Source organism: Indicator indicator, chromosome 7 (genome assembly GCF_027791375.1).
Source record: "Indicator indicator isolate 239-I01 chromosome 7, UM_Iind_1.1, whole genome shotgun sequence".
Classification (NCBI taxonomy): domain Eukaryota; kingdom Metazoa; phylum Chordata; class Aves; order Piciformes; family Indicatoridae; genus Indicator; species Indicator indicator.
The window spans coordinates 18,750,425-18,770,900 of NC_072016.1; the positions used below are offsets into that span (position 1 = coordinate 18,750,425).

Here is a 20,476-nt window from a genome sequence, read left to right on the forward strand (position 1 = left end):
CTAAATTTTCAAGCCTGATTTAGTCTGCCTAACTGCACAGCTACCTGAATATCACTGCAGAATGATACCACAGAATCACAGAATGTTAGGGGTTGGAAGGGACTTCAAAAGATCATCTAGTCCAAACCCCCTGCCAGGGCAGGGTCACCTAGAGTAGGTCTCACAGTAATACATCCAAGTAGGTTTTGAATGTCTTCAGAGAAGGAGGCTCCACAACCTCTCTGGGGAGCCTGTTCCAGTGCTCTGTCACCCTCACTGTGGAAAAGTTTTTCCTTATGTTTACATGGAACCTCCTATGCTCCAGCTTGCACCCATTGCCCCTTGTCGTATCAGTGGACATCACTGAGAACAGCCTGGCTCTGTCCTCCCAACACTCCAAGCTAAAGAGACCAATCTCCTTCAGCCTTTCCTCATAAGGGAGGTGTTCCACTCCCTTAATCTTCTTTGTGGCTCTGCACTGGACTCTTTCAGTTCCCTGTCCTTGAACTGAGGGGCCCAGAACTGGACACAATATTCCAGATGTGGCCTCACCAGGGCATAGTGAAGGAGGAGGAGAACCACTCTTGACCTACTAGCCACACCCCTTCTCATACATCCCACCCAGGATGCCATTTGCTTTCTTGACCACAAGGGCACATTGCTGGCTCCAGGACCCCCAGGTCCCTTTCCCCTACACTGCTCTCCCAACAGGTCAGTGCCTAACCTATACTGGTCCATGGGGTTGTTCTTTCCCAGATACACGGCTCTACACTTTGTCCTTGTTGTAATTCATTAAATTTCTCCCTGTCCAGGTCTCACTGAATGGCAGCACAGCCTGAGGGGACGTCAGCCACTCCATCCAGTTTTGTGCCATCAGCCTCTGTTCCCTTGTCCAGGTTGCTGATGAATATATTGAATAGTACTGGTCCCAGTACTTACCCCTGAGGGACTCCACTAGATAGAGTGGATATGGTGGAAAAGAAAAATGAACAAGAGTTTCTTCTATTGCACAGGCAGCACAGCTAGGAATTAACAATTGCTGCCTTCCTGAAATTGCATAAAATAGTGTAGTATCAGTGAAATGTCACTGTTTAGTGAGTGGAGCTTGATGTTACTTGAGACTTCAGAGCTGTGGCTGCTTTTGTAGCCCACCTTCGCAGAGTGAAAGCAATGTACATGTTTGTGCTTTCTGCTACAAAGGACTCCATCTCTCTGTCCCTCTTTTATTTTTTGTCTCCCAAAGTTTTGTGAATGTTGTTGATCAAAGCACCTTTGCATGACTTTGCATTTCTTACTGCTGCAGTGAAGAGTAATTGTCACACTTGTTATCCACCTAATTATGAAGGGGAGCTTTTGTGCACTTAATGCATGGACTGGGGCGTGCTGTAAGGGGCACTGGTGTTTGAGAAAGTGGCCTTCCTTTCTATAGATGGGGAGGTCCACAAGTAAATGCAGTAATGACAATGTGGTGGGGAGGAGGTAACTGGTACTAAGAGTTTTAAATTGATCTGGGTGGAATAATGTCCCCTTGATTTTCCATTAGAGGGGAAAAAATGTTTCGGTGGATGCAAGACTTTCTTGAATTACTGGTAGCAGACAACAGACAGAAAGATGGAGTCTCAGCTTGCTTTTGCGTTGCTACTGTGTGCCTTTTTCAGGTTTCTTGTCTCTTCTTCTAAATCAGGCAAGTACCTCATACTTTTGGCTAGGGAGAGGCTGATGGTGGTTTTTCCAGGTGATGACACGAAAATGTGTGGTAAATTTACATCTTAGAATCTATTCAATGGCGTTTCAGCAGCATTCAAATGTGCTCTGCACATATGATCATCTGGTTATTTTTACTTGTCTGCCTGGCAGAGATGACATTTGAACTGCTAAGACCCTGCCTTGAAACTGGTCTGAGCTCATAGGCTTACTATTAGCAAATGAGATGTAAGTGGAGCAAGTGGCCATGCTGCTCAGTGCTGTTTTGCTGGGGGAAGGGTGGTAGTCATGGTGTGGGGTGTGAGGAGATGACAATTACAGGTTTGTCTCCATGCTGTTAGTTGTCTGGGGGATTTTAAACTGTTGTATCTCCTTGTATCTCTTAGGGGCTAGATTTATTGAGTCACTTGCCATGACCAGGGTCTTTTAAACTGTGAAAACAGTTTATAAGAAGTGATTAGTGCTCTGAGGTGGCTACTCTGGCCCATGGTGAGTCCTTTTCTCCAGCCTGCCATGCCTATGGGTCATGCTATGCTCATGGCTTTCTGTGCTGCAGCTGAACTTGGCACCCTGTGCTGTGTGGAGTGGGCTCTTGTAGGCCAAGCAGGAGCAGCAGCACACAACTGCCACCGGTTATACAACGAGGAAGGGGGAGATGTGGCAGGGAGAGACTGCAACCAGAAATCCAAGTAATTTGTGCTAAAAGTGACAGGTTGTGCATTGTGCTGCTCTGCATGTATATGTGAGAGTCCCTCTTTGGCAGGATGCTGGCTTGCTTAGACGCTCCTCAGGTAGGAAACTTTTATGGATTATTTGACATCATTGTTAATTTCTGGAGCTGGTGGCTTGGTGTGCTTACAGGTATGGTAAGATTTGACCTGTTATTGTTGACAAACACCAGATGCAAACTATTTAAGCTCAGAGGAATTTGGAACCTGCAGCTGCCAAATGTTTGCCCTGCGCTATAAAAAATAAATGCATTACTACAGCAGAGAGCAATCAAAATCATCCCCAAGTAATGAATGGGAACTGTCTCAGCCCGTCTGTTCCCATAGTAATTAATTGGATCAACACTGCTATCTGCATTAGAAACCAGCACCTCTAGAGCTACCCCACAAACCTTTTGTAGTGGAGGATACCTACATCAGGCCCCACACAATCAGTGTTTTCCCAGCAGTGCTGCCAGCTTGGCTGCAGGAGCTTGGCTGGGCGATAAAGCACACAGTCCTAGACAAAGCAGGGCTTGTCAGCTGCTTGCAGTGTGGGAAATGCCAGGCACGGGTCAGGAGCTTCCGTCCTGACCCCCTGACGCAAGAGCAAATCCATGAGGTTATCTGGAGTGAGCCATGTTTTGCTGACAGATTTTTGTGCAGTATGAGGGTCTCAGCCCAGGCACTGGTGTTGGGGTGCAGCACACCAGATGGGCTCAGTGGCCAGCGTTTTCCTCCTGCAAGGCAAGCAGGCAGCCACAGGCCAGGAGCTCCCATCATGCCAAGAAGGTGGCCAGCAAGGAGTGTGCAGTGCTGGAAGCAGCCACTACCCCATGCTAGAGCAGGACTTGACTACTGGTCTTGAAATGAAGCCAATGCAATCTCTTAATACAGGTTTACTCCTCCAGCCCTGCAGGTCTGTGCTCTCCCCCATTACACTGGCTTTTTGTGCCTGCCAGCCCTACAGCACAGAGAGCCTTCTCCCTGGGTAAATGTGCCCTGGAGGGAGAGAATTAATCTGTTGGCAGCAGAGAGAGGAGATGTCACCCTCGCAGGCCCAACTCATCCGCACACAAGCTTGAAAAATCTGCTGGTGTTAGGATCTGGAGTTTGTGCAGGCATGTGCCAGTAGCACAGAGAACCAGACTTTCCTAGGGCTAAGCTGGAGTCCACTGATGGAGCTATGCCATTCTTGCTTGCTTGCCACTGCTCATAGAAGGAGCCTGAGGGAATGAGCTAAACTTGGCTGGGTTGGTGAATTAGTGCACTCCTCAACCTGGCTACAAGCTGTGCAGTTCATCTGGACAGTGGCAGAAACCAATTATCTTTACACCAAAAGAACAGCCACCATCTCACTAAGACATGCGAGCAGAGAAATTACTGCACCATCAGCTCTTTGTTTTGCATGGGGGGAGGACAGTGGTGCTTGGGCACCATCAGCTCTGCCTCCAGTGCAGATGGGGGCATATACTCCCCCCATCAACCCTAAGTGCACCCTCCAGCAACCATGCATGTCTGGCATTGTGGGAAGCAGGGCAAGGGCGCTGGCAGCCACATGGGGTCTTGCACAGGGGACTGTCCCAAATGTATGCAGACAGAAAAAGCTACAGCTGGATAAGGGCATGTGTGGTGGTAACCACCCTCAAAAGCCTGCATCCAAACCTGAGCCTGTGGTGAAGAGGCTGGGGAGCTGGGCTTGAATGGACTGTGACAGGGACTATGGGCACTCCACTCCACTCCTCCCCTCTTTGCTCCCAGATTCCCTGATTTCCAGCAAACATTGTGGATGCTTTTTCACAGAGCTTAGTCTGTGACTGGGGATGCAGTAAGGGGAAGCACTGAAGTGCCCAGTCCTGTCATCATGAAACAGTACTGGACAGAGGATGCATCACTCAGCTGCCTTGCGCTGAAAACAGGCCACCAGTGCCAGCTATGGCTTGTGGCTTGGCAATGCCTACCTGCCCCTTGCTGGATACTAGCAAGCAGCTGCTAGCAGCAGCTGGGCAGCTTACACAAGAGCGGTTTGACTCAACGTCATTCCTTTCCGCTGTTCTCCAGGGTAAACGCAGCCCTGCACTGGATACCTCTTCTGCTGTCCTGGGAAGGTGGTTGAGCATAGAGGCCAGGAGAAAGCAGACACGTCTGCCTTGTGGATTACCCTCTTTATTGAATACAAACAAGGCAAAAATAACTGGGACACAGAAGAGTTGGTTGTAATCTGACTTTGGCCTCTGATTTTCCTGTGTCATTGCCAGCACAAAGGAAGAAAACAAAAATAATTATTACAAAAAAACCCCCCACAAACAAAACCCACAAACAAACAAACAAAACCCAACAACCAAAACAACAGTGAAAGAGGAGACAAAAAGAAGGTAGTGATGTCTCATGTGAACAGATGGAAGATTAACAATGGCAAGGAAATTCAAAGCCATGCCTAGCATTCCTTATTGCAAATGAGATTTGGCAAGGGGAGCAGGGATGATACTTTCCAAGGAAAAGCAGCAGAAGACAAACCATCCACACTGGCTCTGTGAGCAGCATGGGTTACTTTGGGAAGACCGTGACCACCTCATAGCCCTCTGGGGGAATCACCCGCTCCCGGGCGTGCTTCTCGCAGTAGATTTGGTCTTCCACGAAGAAGTGTCCTTTCTGCTTGAGGTTGGTGCCGCAGTCACTGCACACATAGCACTCGGGGTGACGCTGCTTGTCCCGGATCTTCACAAACACTCCTCTGGGGAAGGGGAACCAGCATGTCCTAAGTGCCAGACACCCACCACTGCCTCCCTCCTTCCCAGTCACCTCCCACCCAGCCCAGACCAGTGCTAAAGGTGGATAATTTTTTCTCCTGCTCCCAACAAATCAAAATACAGGCCCTACCTCTGTTAACAGCAGTTTCAGAATCCAACATGTGCTAGCATGGGAGCCCTCCTGTGGAACATGTTTCCTAGCACTGGGCCTACCTGTCACAGGGACCCGTGGCAGCAAGTCACAGCCTTCAACTATCAGGATCAAACAGTAGGCATCAACTTGACCATCTAGGGGACCAAATCTTGGTCCAAACCAAATGGATTGCAGAAAACTCCAGAGACAACTGCATCTACCAGCTGAAGTGCAGGAAGGCTGCACAGCCAGCCACTGACACACCTGGTGTGTAGCACAATCGGATCCTGACTGAGCTCAGACACTGCTACTCGGGAGCTGCAAAGAATGGATCCAGCCACACGTGGAACAGCTCAAACTACAGCTAACCCAGCAGATGATGAGGAAAATTATGTAGCAACTTTCTAACTACCACCAACAGCCACACACCAGATTGCCAGGAGCATCATTTTGTTCCAGCAGCCCCTTATATTTTCCATAATTCATTACGTTTTAGTGCTATGCATAGACTCCTGTTTTCTCATACATACTCAGCTGGTAGAATAATTGTAGAGTTTGTCTCATATTTTACAGGCTATGGCTTGCATCTGTAATGACTCTGCTAGTTCTAGGCATGCCAGGACCAGGCAATCACAGTCTAGTGGATCTCAGCAACAAATAGATTGTGGTAGGCAGCACAGGAGAAATCTGAATTGTTCTGTGACAGTGCAGGTGGGCTACCAGCATTTGGCTCCTGCAGTCAACTGTTAAGCTAAGGGGGTTGTAGGGAAGAATTTGTGATTGAGAAACTGAACATCAAATTAAGACCTGGCTTTGGGTCCGTTGTGCTGTCACACATGGTACAACAGCTCTGCACCAAACCCTGCTGTGCTGGAACGCTGCACATACCCACAAAAAGACAACTAAAAATTACATCTGCATAGACATAGTGTGGGTATGTGGTGCTACAGCAGAGCAGGGAGCAGAATGCAGCTGTCCTGGTCCACATTGCCTCTGACTACTGAGGCAAGTCACCGCCACTCCATGGCTGGGGGCACCAAGACACAGAAAGCATTAAATACACCATTCCTGAATGGCAAGGTCATTTTGTTTCAGGGTGCTGTAAACAGCTTTCAGGTAGGAAGCAAAACAATGCAGCAACAACTGTCTTGAGGTCTGCCTTACAGGAACTGGTTTGGTTTCCACTGATACGGATCTGTAGAGGGAAACCAAACTCCCATTTCACTGTGGGAAACTGCAAAGGTAGTGCTATCAAAGCTGGTGAGAATATACCTGCCTTGAGCCAGCTCATGGATGCACTGGATGGCGGTAGGTGAAGTGTTTCAGGGGCAGCACCTTAGCCATGGGAAGTTTGGCCTGCAGCCTCAGGGACAGGCTTACTTACACAATGCCAGATCCACACTTGTCACACATGGGCAGCTTCTGGGCATTCCCAATCGATGAGGCCACCTTTGTGGTGGGGGCTTTGACGCTCCTAAATCCTGATGGTTTGGTAGAGTCTCCTGGGGAGAGGAAGAACAGTGCTTCAGAGCATGTGAGATGCATGGGCCTAGGCTAGTACTCCCAAGGAGAGGCTTTGCTCAGCAAGGGTGATGTTCTTTAATCCTGTCTCTGAGGCAGAGATTCATTCATGAAAAATGTGCAGGGATTTAGAGGGTGTGAGGAGGAGGGAAGGAAGGGACACAGTTGAGCCTGGCCCTGGAAAGTTGAGGGCCTGGGATTGTGGGCATTCAGATGAGACTCTCATTTCAGCTTGAAAGCCCACCAGACTTCAGCTGATGTCTCATGCACTGATGCACAAAGTGAAGCCACAGCTCCAGCCTTGGCAGCACCAGAGTCTGCCTGCCATGTCCTGGTCACACATGCAGGGTTAAGCTGATTGCCAGATTTGGGCTCAGAAAGAGGAGATGGCTGTCCTGGCAGACTAGGGAGGACTGTCACAGTCCTTTTCCATTCTGCTGTCTAGTGTAGGGTGGGGCTGGATCCCCCAAGACTCCTGGAAGAGTTGGTTAACAAACTCTTGTTCTTGTAGGGCTCTAGGACAGTAGGAATAACCTGTGCACGCCTGCTGCTGTGTAGCATGCTCCAGCTATCTTCCTAGTGCAAACTTTCTGGGTCAGGGATGTCCTACAGGTCCTTCACAGGAGACAGGCTGACCTGGATGCCTACAATACCACTGGATCCCAGATGCAAGATATGAGACAAGCCTTTAAATACTGGCAGTGAAAAAGGAGCCTCTTACAAAAATGACACTGTAAGTGTAACTAGTCTTAACTGTATGGCTTCTGCAACAGGTTCAACACCAGGCAACAAGGGAAGGAGGGCTGCAGATCTTTCCAGGCTGTTTCACCAGAAACAGCAGGTCAGTGGGCACCTCAAGTTGGGAGGGACAGTCATAAAACTCTTCTGACTAGTGTCAAACCAAGAGCACACTGCAACAGTTGCTGGTGTAACAGGAAAAACCCTCCAAAGGCACACCTTACTGACTAGCAAGGTCAGGAACATATCACAGCCCAGGGCAGCATCACTGATAGGAGAGCTGCTCCCCTGTGGGGGCAGGTGATACTGTGCTGCAGCCCATGCACCCACCAAACCCAGCAGGAAGCACCTGCCCTTTGACAGAGTTACTGCAAAGAAAGCAGCACTAGCCACATTTTCAGGCTCTTTATCACCTCTGCTCACTCCCTGTTTCTCAAACAGCACTTTGTTCATATCAACACCACTGACAGCATATTTTAGAATCTCGCTAAAGGAATCAGCTTAATCAAATACCCACAGGAAACATGACTTGTTCCACTCTGAAACACCCTCCATCTATGAGTGCAGGGTCAGACCAGTTGTGGTGCTTCCACACACAGGTGCCCACACAGAGCATCTGGTGAGCCAGCTCAGCTGATAGTCAGCAATGCCCCAAGGAACTTGGTCCAGCTGAGGAGGTAAATCCTTGCTATTGCTACTCACAAGTCATAGCCTGAAGACAGGCTGGGAGAAGCAGCCAACCAGTGTGCTATTTATTGCCTCAGACATGATCTGAGTCAGCAACAGCAGTGTTGGAAGCTGGCTGAGCATCAAGGCAGGCAGGGGCACTGTCTCCTCAGGGACAGACATTCCTTTGGTGCTGCATAGCCTCCTGATCCTGCTCTGCATGGGTGATTATCAGCTCACAGTGGAGTAAAGCCAAAGCCTATCCTGGCCTGTGATTGGGCAGGCAAACCTTGTGCCAGAGAATTCCAATAATGCTGCAAATCTTCAAGGAAAGACAAAACAGAGACTTTTGCTTCTTATCTTCTTCAGTACTACTAAGCACCAAGGAGGACTTCTGCTGCCTGAGAAGTCCCAGCTACTCCATGCCATGCGGGAGCTGAACCCTTAGGGCAAGTTGCAAACACTGCATATTTAAAAGATGCTTTCAGGTAGATATTTTGGCAGCATATTAAAGGCTCTGAGATCCTGGTTTCTTTCTTCCTATCGTTTCCTTTTGTTTTGCTCTTTCCTTTCAGATCACTCAGACCTACCAGCACATGGCTGATCAGTTTCCCTTTGAGGTGAATATCTCAGCACCAGGTTTCTACTGGATAAAATTGAACATAGCACTGTGAAGCTAATAACATGAAAGTCTCAAATGGCCTAAGGGCTGGGGGGGAAGAAAAAAACTAATTCTTGGAATTATTTTCCTATTAATTTATTTGTTTTATTTTATTTAAGTGGAGAGGAAAGTATGATATAGTCCCTGCCTAAGTTAATCATCTCTTTTACCTTAAAGTCTATAGCCCAGCTGTTAGGTCAAGAATGCCAAGCAGAACTAAAAGCTATCAGTCAGCTGCTTGCCGTTACCCAGATTATGTATTTTTGCATTTGGCTGCAGAAGGGGATCCTTTTTAATTGTGTAGTTGCATGGAGATCATGAGCTTTAGGACTTACTGAAGAACATTATCTTGTAGTAACATTAAAAGTCATGAATCTAAGATGATCTTTAATCAGTGAATATTGTCTTAAAGGGGCAAAACTTTGTAAAGCACAGAAGAGTTTTTGCAACTTTTTAAATTCGTCTTGAAAACTAAATGTTGTAGAAGTTTATTTTTTGAGCATTCCCTCAATAAGTGAACAATGATATGGGCCCATAGACACTGAAACTAATCAGGAGAATATTTAGAAGCAATCAACAGCCAAGAAAGGAAAATAAAGTTTTAGATGTTACTCTTAAACACTGTACACAGCCCAAGGAATGGCAAAAGGCAAGAGCACACTCAGATTAGGTGTGCAGTAACTGCTCACCTTTCTCTTCTGACTCCAAAATCTCTTGCAACACAAGGAAGGAAGCAGACTGCCTGGGTGGCTCGTTTGACTCTTGATTCTCCTGGAGCATCTTGTAAACCTCAGATTCTTTGTCTATGACAATGCCACCTGGGGGCTGGTTATGCTGATCTAAACTGAGGAAGAAATGGTTAGGCTTGGTAAACAGATGAGAACTAAAGCCTGAGAACTTGAGCAAAACGTTCACTATACATCCTATGACTGAAGAATGAACGTGCAAAACAAACGCACAACAGGACACCATAAACCCTGGAGGTGCTAACCCAAGACAGCTGCAGCCCGAGTGGGATCAGCACGCTGGGCTGTCCCAGTATGCCACTGCCAACGCGTCCTCACCGACTGACCCCAGATGGTCCCCAGTTGGTCTGCTCCAGAAATGAAGTTTCTGCCCAGGAAATCATAATAGTAGGAAAATAGCTTATGTGATGGGATGGGAATCCCAGCTGGTAGCTGTGCCATCTATGCATGTTCCTTGCATGCATAAACTACCTTAGACTGCTGCCTTACATCACTGTGAATCTCAAATTAAGTTTATTCCATTAAAAATAAATCTTGGCCAGTCCACTATGAATTAGTCCCAAAGGATCCTTCACAAAATAACAGCTTTTTAGGATCTAACTAAAAGAGCCATAATGTAAAATGGTGATAATTTAATTTAAATTGTTTTTCTAGTATTATTGTTTCCATTTAATAGGCGGAGACTCCAACCCACAGCACATTTATAGCATTTACCGAAAGTTAATGAGCAGGTCAAGGGCAGAGGTAATTTCTGCTTGCTAAAACTTAAGCTCTCATTTCAACTGCCTCTTGAGATGCTGCTGCTGACACTCATGTCACCAGGGACTTGCACCCTCAGCCTACAGCCCAAGGTGCTTCAGGGGCAGTTTTTCACAGTGCAGAGTGGCTGAAGGGGTGGTCATTGTGCCACCAGAAGAGTCTTTGGAGAGGGAAACACAAAAAAAAAAAAAAAAAAGAGGCTGGAGGCAGTACCTAGGATGTTCCCCACATCCAGTGGGTATAGGCTTAAAACTGCAGATATTGAGAATATGCCTTGGGAAAAGCTTTCCAACAGACACTGAAATACCAGAGGAGATTGCCGTGGACACATGAGCAACCTCTATACTAAAGCATTTAGATTTTGGACAAATAATGGTTTAAATTGACCAAATACTAGGCAAAGGGATGGACTAAATTGCAGAGGGTCCTGCATGTCCTGTATTCTGGGGCTGGAATAGAGTAACTAGAAAAATGAGAAAACTGACAAGTCTCCTCTGACAGCTCAATTACATAATGCAGCTTTATAAATATAAATGGTCTATTAGGTTTCACCATATCTACACCCTGTGACTGCCTGAAAAGTACATAAACATCCTGAAGTTCAGACTAAATTGCAGAAGGAAATCTTTCTTGAAGAGGCATACTTCCCATGCCAATGTGCAATTGAGTCATCTGGGAGTTACTCCACATAATAAACTCTTCAAGCACCAGAGGTAAAATCATCACACAAGTTATAAAATGCCATTTCCATAAAAAGAATTTCGTAAAATATTTCCATGTTTAGTAATTTTCAGTGGAACAGGAAGCACATTAACTTTGCAAGCAGTTGAACCCTGGTAGCCTGAATCTCATTTACTGGAGTCTCTCATCCAAAATAAAACAATGTGCCTTCTATTACAGAGAGAATGCTGTAGGTTATCCACAATTGCATTCATCTTACATAAACTCATATACTCCCACCACTCTGTCCACCCAGAAAAAAACATTAGGCAAGAAGCCTGTCATTGCAGTTTGCATACTAGGAATATTTTGCTAACATGCATTCAAAAAGCAAAGGCTAAATCATCTTAAAGAGCATAGAGTCAAAGAAAGCCATCTCATTTCAACCATGCATTGTGACAGTGTGCAAAACATACAGATCAGCTCTCCCTGCTATGCATCCTACAGATAAACCTGCATATACAAGACTGCCAAGAGATTACAGAAGAGCCCACATCCTAAGATATGTACCAGCAGAGTGAAATTACCTCATCAGGGCAAAAGGCTATGCTGTTTGAAGGAAAAACAAACAAACCACAACAAAATAACAAACCACCAAAAAGTACCTGCATGTCTGGAATGGGCAATGCCACAGGCACAGGAAATCTGCCTGCAGGATAACTGGTCCATGTGTGTTGGCTGATTTACAGCATCTCCTGTTACACAGGTACTTTATCTGCAGCAGTCACCAGCAACTGGTGTCCTTTTCCATGTGCAGGAGTTCCCCAACGGAGAAACTTTGTAGGGGACAACTCCAAGAACCATTACTGGATTTCAAACTCTCACACAGCCATTACTGGATCTTACTGTTGCTACCATGGCAAACTTGCAAAGCTGATTGAGTAACACTGGATCACTGAGCTTTGAAAACTTGCAAGAAGATAGTAATGAAAACCATAAAGACACAGCCTTCAATAGCATCTTCAAAGTAGCACAGCTTATCTTTATTAATGTCATCTTACTACTTATTTATTAACATTTAGTTAGTTAGTTATTAATGTAATTTTACTACGTTATGCTAGTACATTTTGCAAAGTTTACAAGGATCTCAAAGCTGTACTACAGGAAGGCCTGTAGAGCACTCACTGTTGCAATGAAACAATTGCTGATTGATACCTGGGGCTCCTCTGTGAGTACTGTCAGCGATCTGGACCAGCACAGCCAGCCAGCAGTGTGACTGCTCTTGGCATCCATGGTATGGCTACAAGTCAGGGCATCAACTTACAGCAAGTAACTGGACTAAATAACAAGGCAGGAGTAAATCCATAGCCTCCCATCATCTTTTGGCTGCTGGCATAAGGCAAAGCTTATCTGTGTGGGCAAGACACCAACTTTTCTGCTTTGAAGCACATGCTGCTCAGCCCAGGATGGGGACTGTCAGCAGCCAAAGAGCTACAAGATATGGTTTTTGTTCTGTCCCACAGAGGCCATGTGACAGACCACCTCCTTGGACCACGAGTCACACAGCTGCAAGCTGCTTGGTCACACAGCAGGGTGTCTCTGCTGAAGGTTCACATCTTCTGAAATCATTCATCCTTAACTGTACCTCCTGTGAGACAGCTCAGCATGCCTTCTACTTCACCCCCCTCAATACCAAAATCCTCCCTGTAAAACCCTCTGGGCTGTCATTTAGAGGCATGGGCCAGCTGGTTCCCAACTGCCACAAAGAGCAAACACCAAAGACAACCCAGGCGTAGTGATGCAGAAGCTCTCCACAGATCTTGCAGACCTTAAAGCATGTTGAGCATCCTCTGCTCCTATGGGCAGAGGCAGCCTCAAGAGCTGCAACCTGGGCAGACAAGTGGGCAGGAGTGCAAACACAGACCAGGTCCTTGTGTGCCTGGTGCCTTCCTATGCTGCCCCAAACTCACTGGTGTATCAGCCAAAGATGAAGACCCATGGGGACCTGCTTCAGCTTGAAACAGTGCATGCCCATGGCCCAGCCTGCACACAGCCAAACAAAAGCACAAGGACACGTGTCAGCACCTCCAATTTGCAAACAACAACAGTTGTGTCATTGCAGGAGAAACATCGGCTTTCAGGATAAAGCACCCTCCTGCCTATCCATCTGCTGCAGGTGGCTTCTCCAGGAATGCCACCAGCTGCTGCCAAAGCCCCACTGCATGTGTGCACAGTGGGCAATGGACACCCTGACCAGCTGAAATGATGCTTTGGTGCTCCCCGCAGTATTTGGCATAGGCACGATGCAGACCAATCTCCTATGAAGTCATGCACTAATGTTGGAAGGACGAGATGTAACCAGGATTTTCTTGTGACCAGCCAACATTGTGAGCCACAGACAGGGACAAGGCATTCGTGGACACTGAGATGCAGATGAACAGATGCAGTGAGCCAGCCACAAGAGTAGCAGGTAGGTTACCTGGGGAAATCAGGGCTTACAGAAGAGATTTGCCCCTGCAGGGAATCCGCGATGTTGCACTGTGAATAGAGGCAAGGGAGAATTGAACTGCATGTGCAGCACTTTGAGTCCTGGCACCTCCACTTCCACAGGGCTGTTGGGGCAGATCTGGGCTGCATGCTTCAGCTGCGTGGGCCCCACTTGGACTTGGCTGGGGGTGGAGGAGGTGCTGCACCTCCGCTGTGATGGCTTGGAGGTCTGCTCCTGCAGAGGGTTATAGATGGAGGCAAAGGGAGCCTGCATGGTGCTTGTTGGTGATGGTTGGCTATGGGCCCATCTGTTCCCATGGCCAGTTTGAGTTGTGTTTGTTTGGGCGTTCATTTGTGTTTTGCATTATGAAATTGAGGGGAAAATGCAGAGGAGGAAGAAAGGAAAGAAGGAAGAAATTAATGAAGGGCTAAACCAAACACCCCAGATAATACAAGCAGTTGCAGAATACTGTCTGAGGGACACACCACTAAACACATGAATTTACATTAAAGGCTTCTGGTTAGTGCTTTGGTTCTGGTCTTACACTCTAGGTGTGTCCACACAAAAACTAAAATGCAGTTGCTCTACTAATGAGCAAATGCAGGGACTGTAGGAGCAATGAAGACATGGCAGCAGAAGTTTCACTATGAACTAGCTACCTAATCACATGTTCATGGTCCCACTGTTCAGCCTAGGAATGCCACCTTAACTACTGCACTTCCCAAAGCCAGCCTGGGCACCCTGCTAAAAGGCAATCTCACCTCCAATTCCGGAACAGATGTGCTCAGTAGCAGGGCTTCTCCCTGCCCTCCCTAACTGCTTTGCACCACCAGATCCACTGAAGATGTCTGCTGTTTTTTCTGTGTGTACTACAGACCTGCATTTACATCACAAACCCTCTAAGGACAGAGCATGGACCAGGTTCTCCTGTCATATCTCCATACGCAGTGGTAGGATCAGGTTGCCAGGTTCAGCCAGGCTGTGCGTATGCTGGGTGTAGAGCAGGGATGCAGATAAATGACAAGTAGACCCAGAGCAAGGCCACCCACATACAAATAACTCAGCAAAATATATGGGCAGGAATTTCAAGGCAGCTGGAAAGCTGTGTGAACGAGAACCTACACATCCTGTGCTTATGCCATGGGGAGACCACACTGGGTCTCTAATGGCAGGGTGAGACCCCTGGCTCTCAATGAAAACCAGCAGCAACCAATTTGCTTTTCATGACTCTGTAAACAAAAATGTATTAGCATCAAAGGCCTCTCCCACAGTCCTCCCAATATACCTTTGCAACTTGCTATGTTTCAGTAGAGGAAAGATGAAAAAAGATGCCATATACCCCACATGCAGCAGGGCTGGCAGTGGACCTTCCTGCTAGGAGGAGCACACTAAGCCACAGCACTAGAAGTCCACCTCTTTGTAATCCCTGCAAGAAAAATTAGAACACCCACAGGTTTGCAGCAAAATATACCTGGCTTCCAGGGAGTGCTCTCACCTGGAAGGAACTCCAGAGTAGACTAGAGGTCTTAATTTGACTGACAAATGGTCTCATCAGGTTAATGCAAAGTCAGATTTCCCTTGTCTGTCCTCTGTCTTTGCTCATCCCCTGAATGAGGCTGCTGAGGTCTACCAGAAGCAAACGAAGAACAAACATCTGTTAAGTCCTCTGCCAGCTGCAGCACCATAACTCTGCCTAGAATGGCCCATGCTGCAGATGGGGCTGCCAGTGCAAGAAGCAGGTTTCCATCAGGGATAAGTTTTCAGGGTTATGTTAAACAACAATCTCAGGTCTTTATGCCCTGCAAAAGCAGAGGCGGAAGTTACTTTTGTCTCCCCATTCACAAGTCAGCGATTTAGTTGAGTGTCAACTAAACCATTGATCTTGCAGTTTTTGTTGTAAAAGAGGTCAAAGTCTACCAGACAGTTTGGTCCTGCTATACAGAGACAAGGAGCAGTTAAGGAACTTGACCAATGCAGCCAAGGAGGATTTCAGACAGCTCCTGGTTTATTACTTCCAATGAAAAAAGAGTCACTTTGGACTTTTGGAATAGTGTCTATCTCAGATGCAATCACAAAAATCAAGAGACTCTTTTAAAGATGGAACCCTTTCTAATCCTACATACAAAATCACTTACACAGGTATCAATGTTTCAGCTACATTTTAAAACTCCTGTGAAAAACAAGGTTCAATAATAAAACCCAGAAAGACCCAAACTTAGGTAGAGCCTGTCCATGAATCCCAAGTCAGCCAGGAATAGGGACGCATGTGCTTCCTGTGCTAGCTGGCACCCATCCTGCCCAGCATAGCCCATGAAGCCATTGCAAAATGCTAACTACAAAGTGATTTAACAAGCTCTCAGGCACCTGTTCACACCAGCAGGCTGGTATGTCCTGCTGAATGCACATGGAAACTGCGTTGGTCTCTGCTGAACAAAGAAACACAACAGCATTAATTTCATTTCTGCATCTCATGAAATGTTCCCCACTCCTCCAAGCCCTGCCCTTACGAACCATGTCCACACTCATGCCTCTGTTCCTTCCCTTGTCCTGAAAGAGAACTTTTCTGGGTTAACAAATTGGTACCCTCACAGTGAACTCTCCTCTCCTGAAGCTTTCCTCTGGGAGCCCAGGCAGGGAAGAGAGGCAGAGAAGATACTTACTGCTTGGTAGGTTCTGGGGCCCCAGGTGATGTCTTTGACTCCACTGCACTGTTGAAGGTCTGGATGTTCTCTGAGGAGTAGAGGCCTGCTGGGCTGTTGTACTGAGCAGTGATCACTCTGGGGGCAGAAGCTGTGGCAGCAGTGAAGGGCACCGCGCTCCGGTTGTGTGCACTTCCTATGTGCCTTATTTCCTGCATGCGAAGGAGCAGAAGTGAAAATCAGAGGTGCTCAGGCAGGCAGGTGGGAGGTGGCAGGGCAGTCCAGAGCAAGCAGCCACTGCAATGGTGACCACCTTTGCAGGTGGTGTCAGCTGAGAAGCATGGGGTCCCATCCTGAATGGCTTCAGGCTTATCTCCAGAACATTTCAGAGTTGACATGCCAGGAACACATGAGCTTGGAAATACTGCCAGAGCTATTAGCTCAAGATACCACACTGTGTGAAACCACAGGACCTAGCTTCCCTTGCAAGACTACAGATTTTAAGCATTCCCTGCAATTCCTGAAATCAGGGCTGATTTATCTGGAAAAGAGATGATGAGAGGCCAAAAGAGCAGCGCTCTTCAATGACATCTGAGAGTTTGGCTTTCCTTAGTTATGGGCAAGTCAAAAATAAGGAGTTTGTCATTACTACAAGTGCTCCAGAGCACGTCTGCTCCTTCAGCTAATATTTGGGTCTTTGATGAACAACTTTGGATTTTCTGGACAAGAAAGTATGACAATAAAGGTGGAAAGTTTAATACAAAAGACACAGTGACACAGGCAGTGACAGGTAGTTGTCAGAGAGTTCTTCAGTGTCAGAAGTATGAAATGTCACCCAGACATTCTGGATTTGCTGCAAACTGAAGGCTTCCAAGGATATTAGTGGACACTGAGAAACACTGGTTGCAATTTAATAAAGGGGCAAAGGCAAGCTAAATAAGACATGACGTAAGATTCTTCTGAATCATAAGCATCCCTAACAAAAAAGGGGAAATTTCAAAGACCTGTCACCAGGGAATTAGCAGCCTTGGGGCAGAGATAATAACATCCAGGGCTTATCTCTTTCCAGAAAAGAGGCTCATCCAAAGCAAGGAGAAAGTATGACAGGGCCTCACTAGAGCAGGCATGAGAAAGGACTAACATTCACAGAAGGTGTCTTGAAGTATCCAGGGCTAAAAGATGGCATGAAAACATGCATTTTGCAATGTTCCAGCCAGCTCTAGAGATTGGGCATAGCCTCAACACAGGGCACAGGATGAAACGTGTCCCCTCTTAACATGCTAGGCCCATAGTTCTCAGCTCTAATTAATACTAGTTACCTCTCCCACTCCATACAGACACTGACTTATACAACAACCAAGTGAGTCTGCATCACTCTCTGAACACCTCACAGCATTTGTTTGATAGAGCTCTAGTTACTGGATAAATACTCACCAGAAACAAGTATGACTAACTTCTCCTACAGATTTTTCTTTAAATCACTTTTATGTTCCCAGATTTCCTTAGGCAGCTGGCTAGCATTCCCAGACTGAGAGATGGGAGTTATCTCACTTCAGGGCACTCAATTGCTATTTATGGCATCAAGCACAGCATAGGATCCCTCAGAGCAGAGCAGCATGGACCCAAACACACCCAGGATTTACAAATAATTTGGAATCAGTGGGGTAGCTCAAGATGTTCAGGTGTGAGTTAGTGGAACTGCCCTCCCTTGCCTTTCTGGCTGATGTATATGGACGTCAGCCATGAAGCTTTCCCACACACCAAAGGAAGAAAGATCCTGGAGTAATTAGCTAATCTCCCTTTGTTGCAATCTCATTCAAAGCACAGAACAGTGCTCATAAAAATAGTTTTTCCCATGGCAGAAACTGCAGATTTTAGAAAGAAGAAAACCAAACTTCAGCCTGCATATCACACCATGGGGAAAAGTATCAGTGATGTCATATCAGCATTAAATACATATGCTATCCCATCATTCAGAGACCACAAGTAAGAGAGGGTTTCAAATGTGCACATAAATAGTTGGTTCAAAGAAAGACAGAGGCCTAAGTTTTAGGCTAAAGGGGGTCAAATAGGCTCAGAGTTGAAATTGTAACTTGCATTGTGGAAATGTTTAAGTATTAACCAAGAATTAGAGAAAGGGAAGTATTTTAGGGTATCTTTTTTAAAGTTCTGGTTTCCTAAGGAAGTAAGGCGTCTCAGTTACATACTCCACATGCACATGGACACGTTCCCATTCCTACCAAGGACCTTTGATTCTGTTGGCCCAGAGCAAATCAGTTTGACAGTGGTAAAGGCCTCAAGAGTATTCAAGTTCTTACAAATGCTGAGAAAATAGGCAGATGGAGAGGAGAGACTGAAATCACGTTAGTGCCTTGACTCCAAGAAGAATTGCAACAGGAACTCAGGCACAGAATCCACACAGGAGATTTTGGGTTACTTTTGACCACCAGGTAGGTTTTCTGCTATGTAATAACATCCAAGGCAATAAATTAAGCTTTCAAAAGTGTTAGGACATCTGTAGTAGCTCTCGTTTGGATAAAGTCTACTGACTATAAGGGAATTTATAACAGGTTAGATTGGTGTCTGAAGATTAAATTAGAAAAAAATCCCTTCTGGAGAAGAGTGTAGAAGGTGAGAGTCTATAGACAAGCATTATAAGAGCAATAACATTATAAAAGATATTTGCATAATTCAAATTCTGCAGCACTTCCTGTTACACCTTTCTGCTCTTCTTGAGTTGTATGAGGAATTTGCAAAGAACAAGTGCTTTCATGATCCCAAGATCAAAAGATAACATGTTCTCATTATCAAATGTATTTACCTAGGGATTTGCCAGAACTGACAGTCCAGGCCCTATACTGTGCAGTAGTTTTGTTAAAGTCCCAGCTCCTGGAATCATATGTTTATGTGGCAGTCTATGACTTAATATGGGGACAAAAAAAAAAAAAAAAATCAGAAATATGACACTCCCAAAAACCTGTCCACCAGCAAGCAACTGAAAAATGTTAGCACAAAACCACTGCTATACTGCGTACTTGTGTAGGGGCAGCACATGGTTTATGCAGTTGAGCTGCCTGGAGTTTGCTGCATCTCTAAGGCTGTGGCATTCTCAGGACCAGCAGAAGGAAAATGGGGCAAACAGCATTAAACAGCATCCCTGGCTGGGGCACAGACTGCAAGAACAGTAAGCAACAGTCTGTTTGCAAATCAAGAACTGGCAGTCAGACACAAGGACATGCCCTCACCCAGTCGGAGCATGACCTGCTCTTTCTTTGTCAGTAGTACAGAGGAGTGTAACTAATATTAGATCTTTCTGGAGACACCTGCGGTTGGCATCTGCAGACAGATTCGGAAGTGCTTGCCTCACCCTTCCCCCAAGGCATGGAGATGCCTCAGTCTGACAGAGCCAGGCCTGTCCGCAGCAGGTTGCAGTCAGCAGCAAGCAGGGGTACTGGCAGTGGTTATTTTGGTCTGATGCTGGGGTATGGAAGCTCCTGAGCCTCCAGGTAGAATATTCAAGGCAGTATAAACCACTACAAACTGATACCATGAATCTGTGCAGATACCAGCCTTACCCTCTGCCTTCCTTTGCTGAGGCATGTTTCCACAAGGGCTGGCATAGTGACTAGTCCAAGCTAAAATAGATGAGCAACTCTTAAACTTCTCTGCTAGGGGATTGCTTCTGAACTTGGAGAGCTCTCATTCTGTTTCACTTTCAAAATGAAGCCATTCCTCCAGCAGCACCCTCCCTACCTGAAACTACCTCCTCTATGCAAACAACTTCCAAGTGCCCTTGGAGCATAATCCCATGTGGTCCCAAGTCCATCAAGTATGAGTGCAAATCCCCCCACCCCAGAGAGAAAGCTCTTTCCCACTCCCAAGGACAAATAAAGTTTGGAGGACCCCAGCTTCAGGCCAAACACACAGGTTTCCCGCCAGGTAAGTTTTCTAAGTGCTGGCTGCTAGTAGTAACAGCCCTGTCCAGAGGCAGATGGTGACACTGCCATGCACCACAGGCACTGTACCACAGTCCTTATAGCTGGGTACCACGGGGCATCCCCTGCCACCCTGGCAGGGAGCTGCCAGCTATGGTGCCAGGATGCAGGGACGAGAAAAACGTCCCTTCACCAAGGCAGGAAGCAGATCAACATTTCCTACTGCACCGGCTGCAAGCTGCGTCATGGGGAATTATCTGGGAAAACAATAGCCTCTTCCTCCCTCTCATCCCACTCACGCCAGGCCATACCAGCAGCGCTGAAGCACAGCCTATGAAATCCCCACAGCTACGTCAGCCATCACCTCCATGGCTGGGGTCAGACAGCGGC

The 20,476-nt window shown here is 46.6% G+C and overlaps 1 protein-coding gene across 2 annotated transcripts in view; it reads right to left on the bottom strand.

Moving 5' to 3' along the window:
• Positions 1-4,692: 4,692 nt before the first annotated feature.
• PDLIM1 (PDZ and LIM domain 1) overlaps positions 4,693-20,476 on the bottom strand; it is a 41,151-nt gene continuing 25,367 nt past the window's right edge. Inside the window, exons 4-8 of one of the 2 annotated variants that reach the window (XM_054382101.1) lie at positions 16,173-16,363; positions 13,627-13,636; positions 9,549-9,693; positions 6,658-6,775; positions 4,693-5,124 (exon numbers count right to left, since the gene is read on the bottom strand). In XM_054382101.1, coding sequence (XP_054238076.1) covers positions 4,938-5,124; positions 6,658-6,775; positions 9,549-9,693; positions 13,627-13,636; positions 16,173-16,363 — 651 coding nt within the window. In that variant the 3' untranslated portion in view covers positions 4,693-4,937. Of the gene's footprint in view, positions 5,125-6,657; positions 6,776-9,548; positions 9,704-13,626; positions 13,637-16,172; positions 16,364-20,476 lie in introns of both variants that reach the window. The other variant, XM_054382100.1, reaches the window with a different exon arrangement.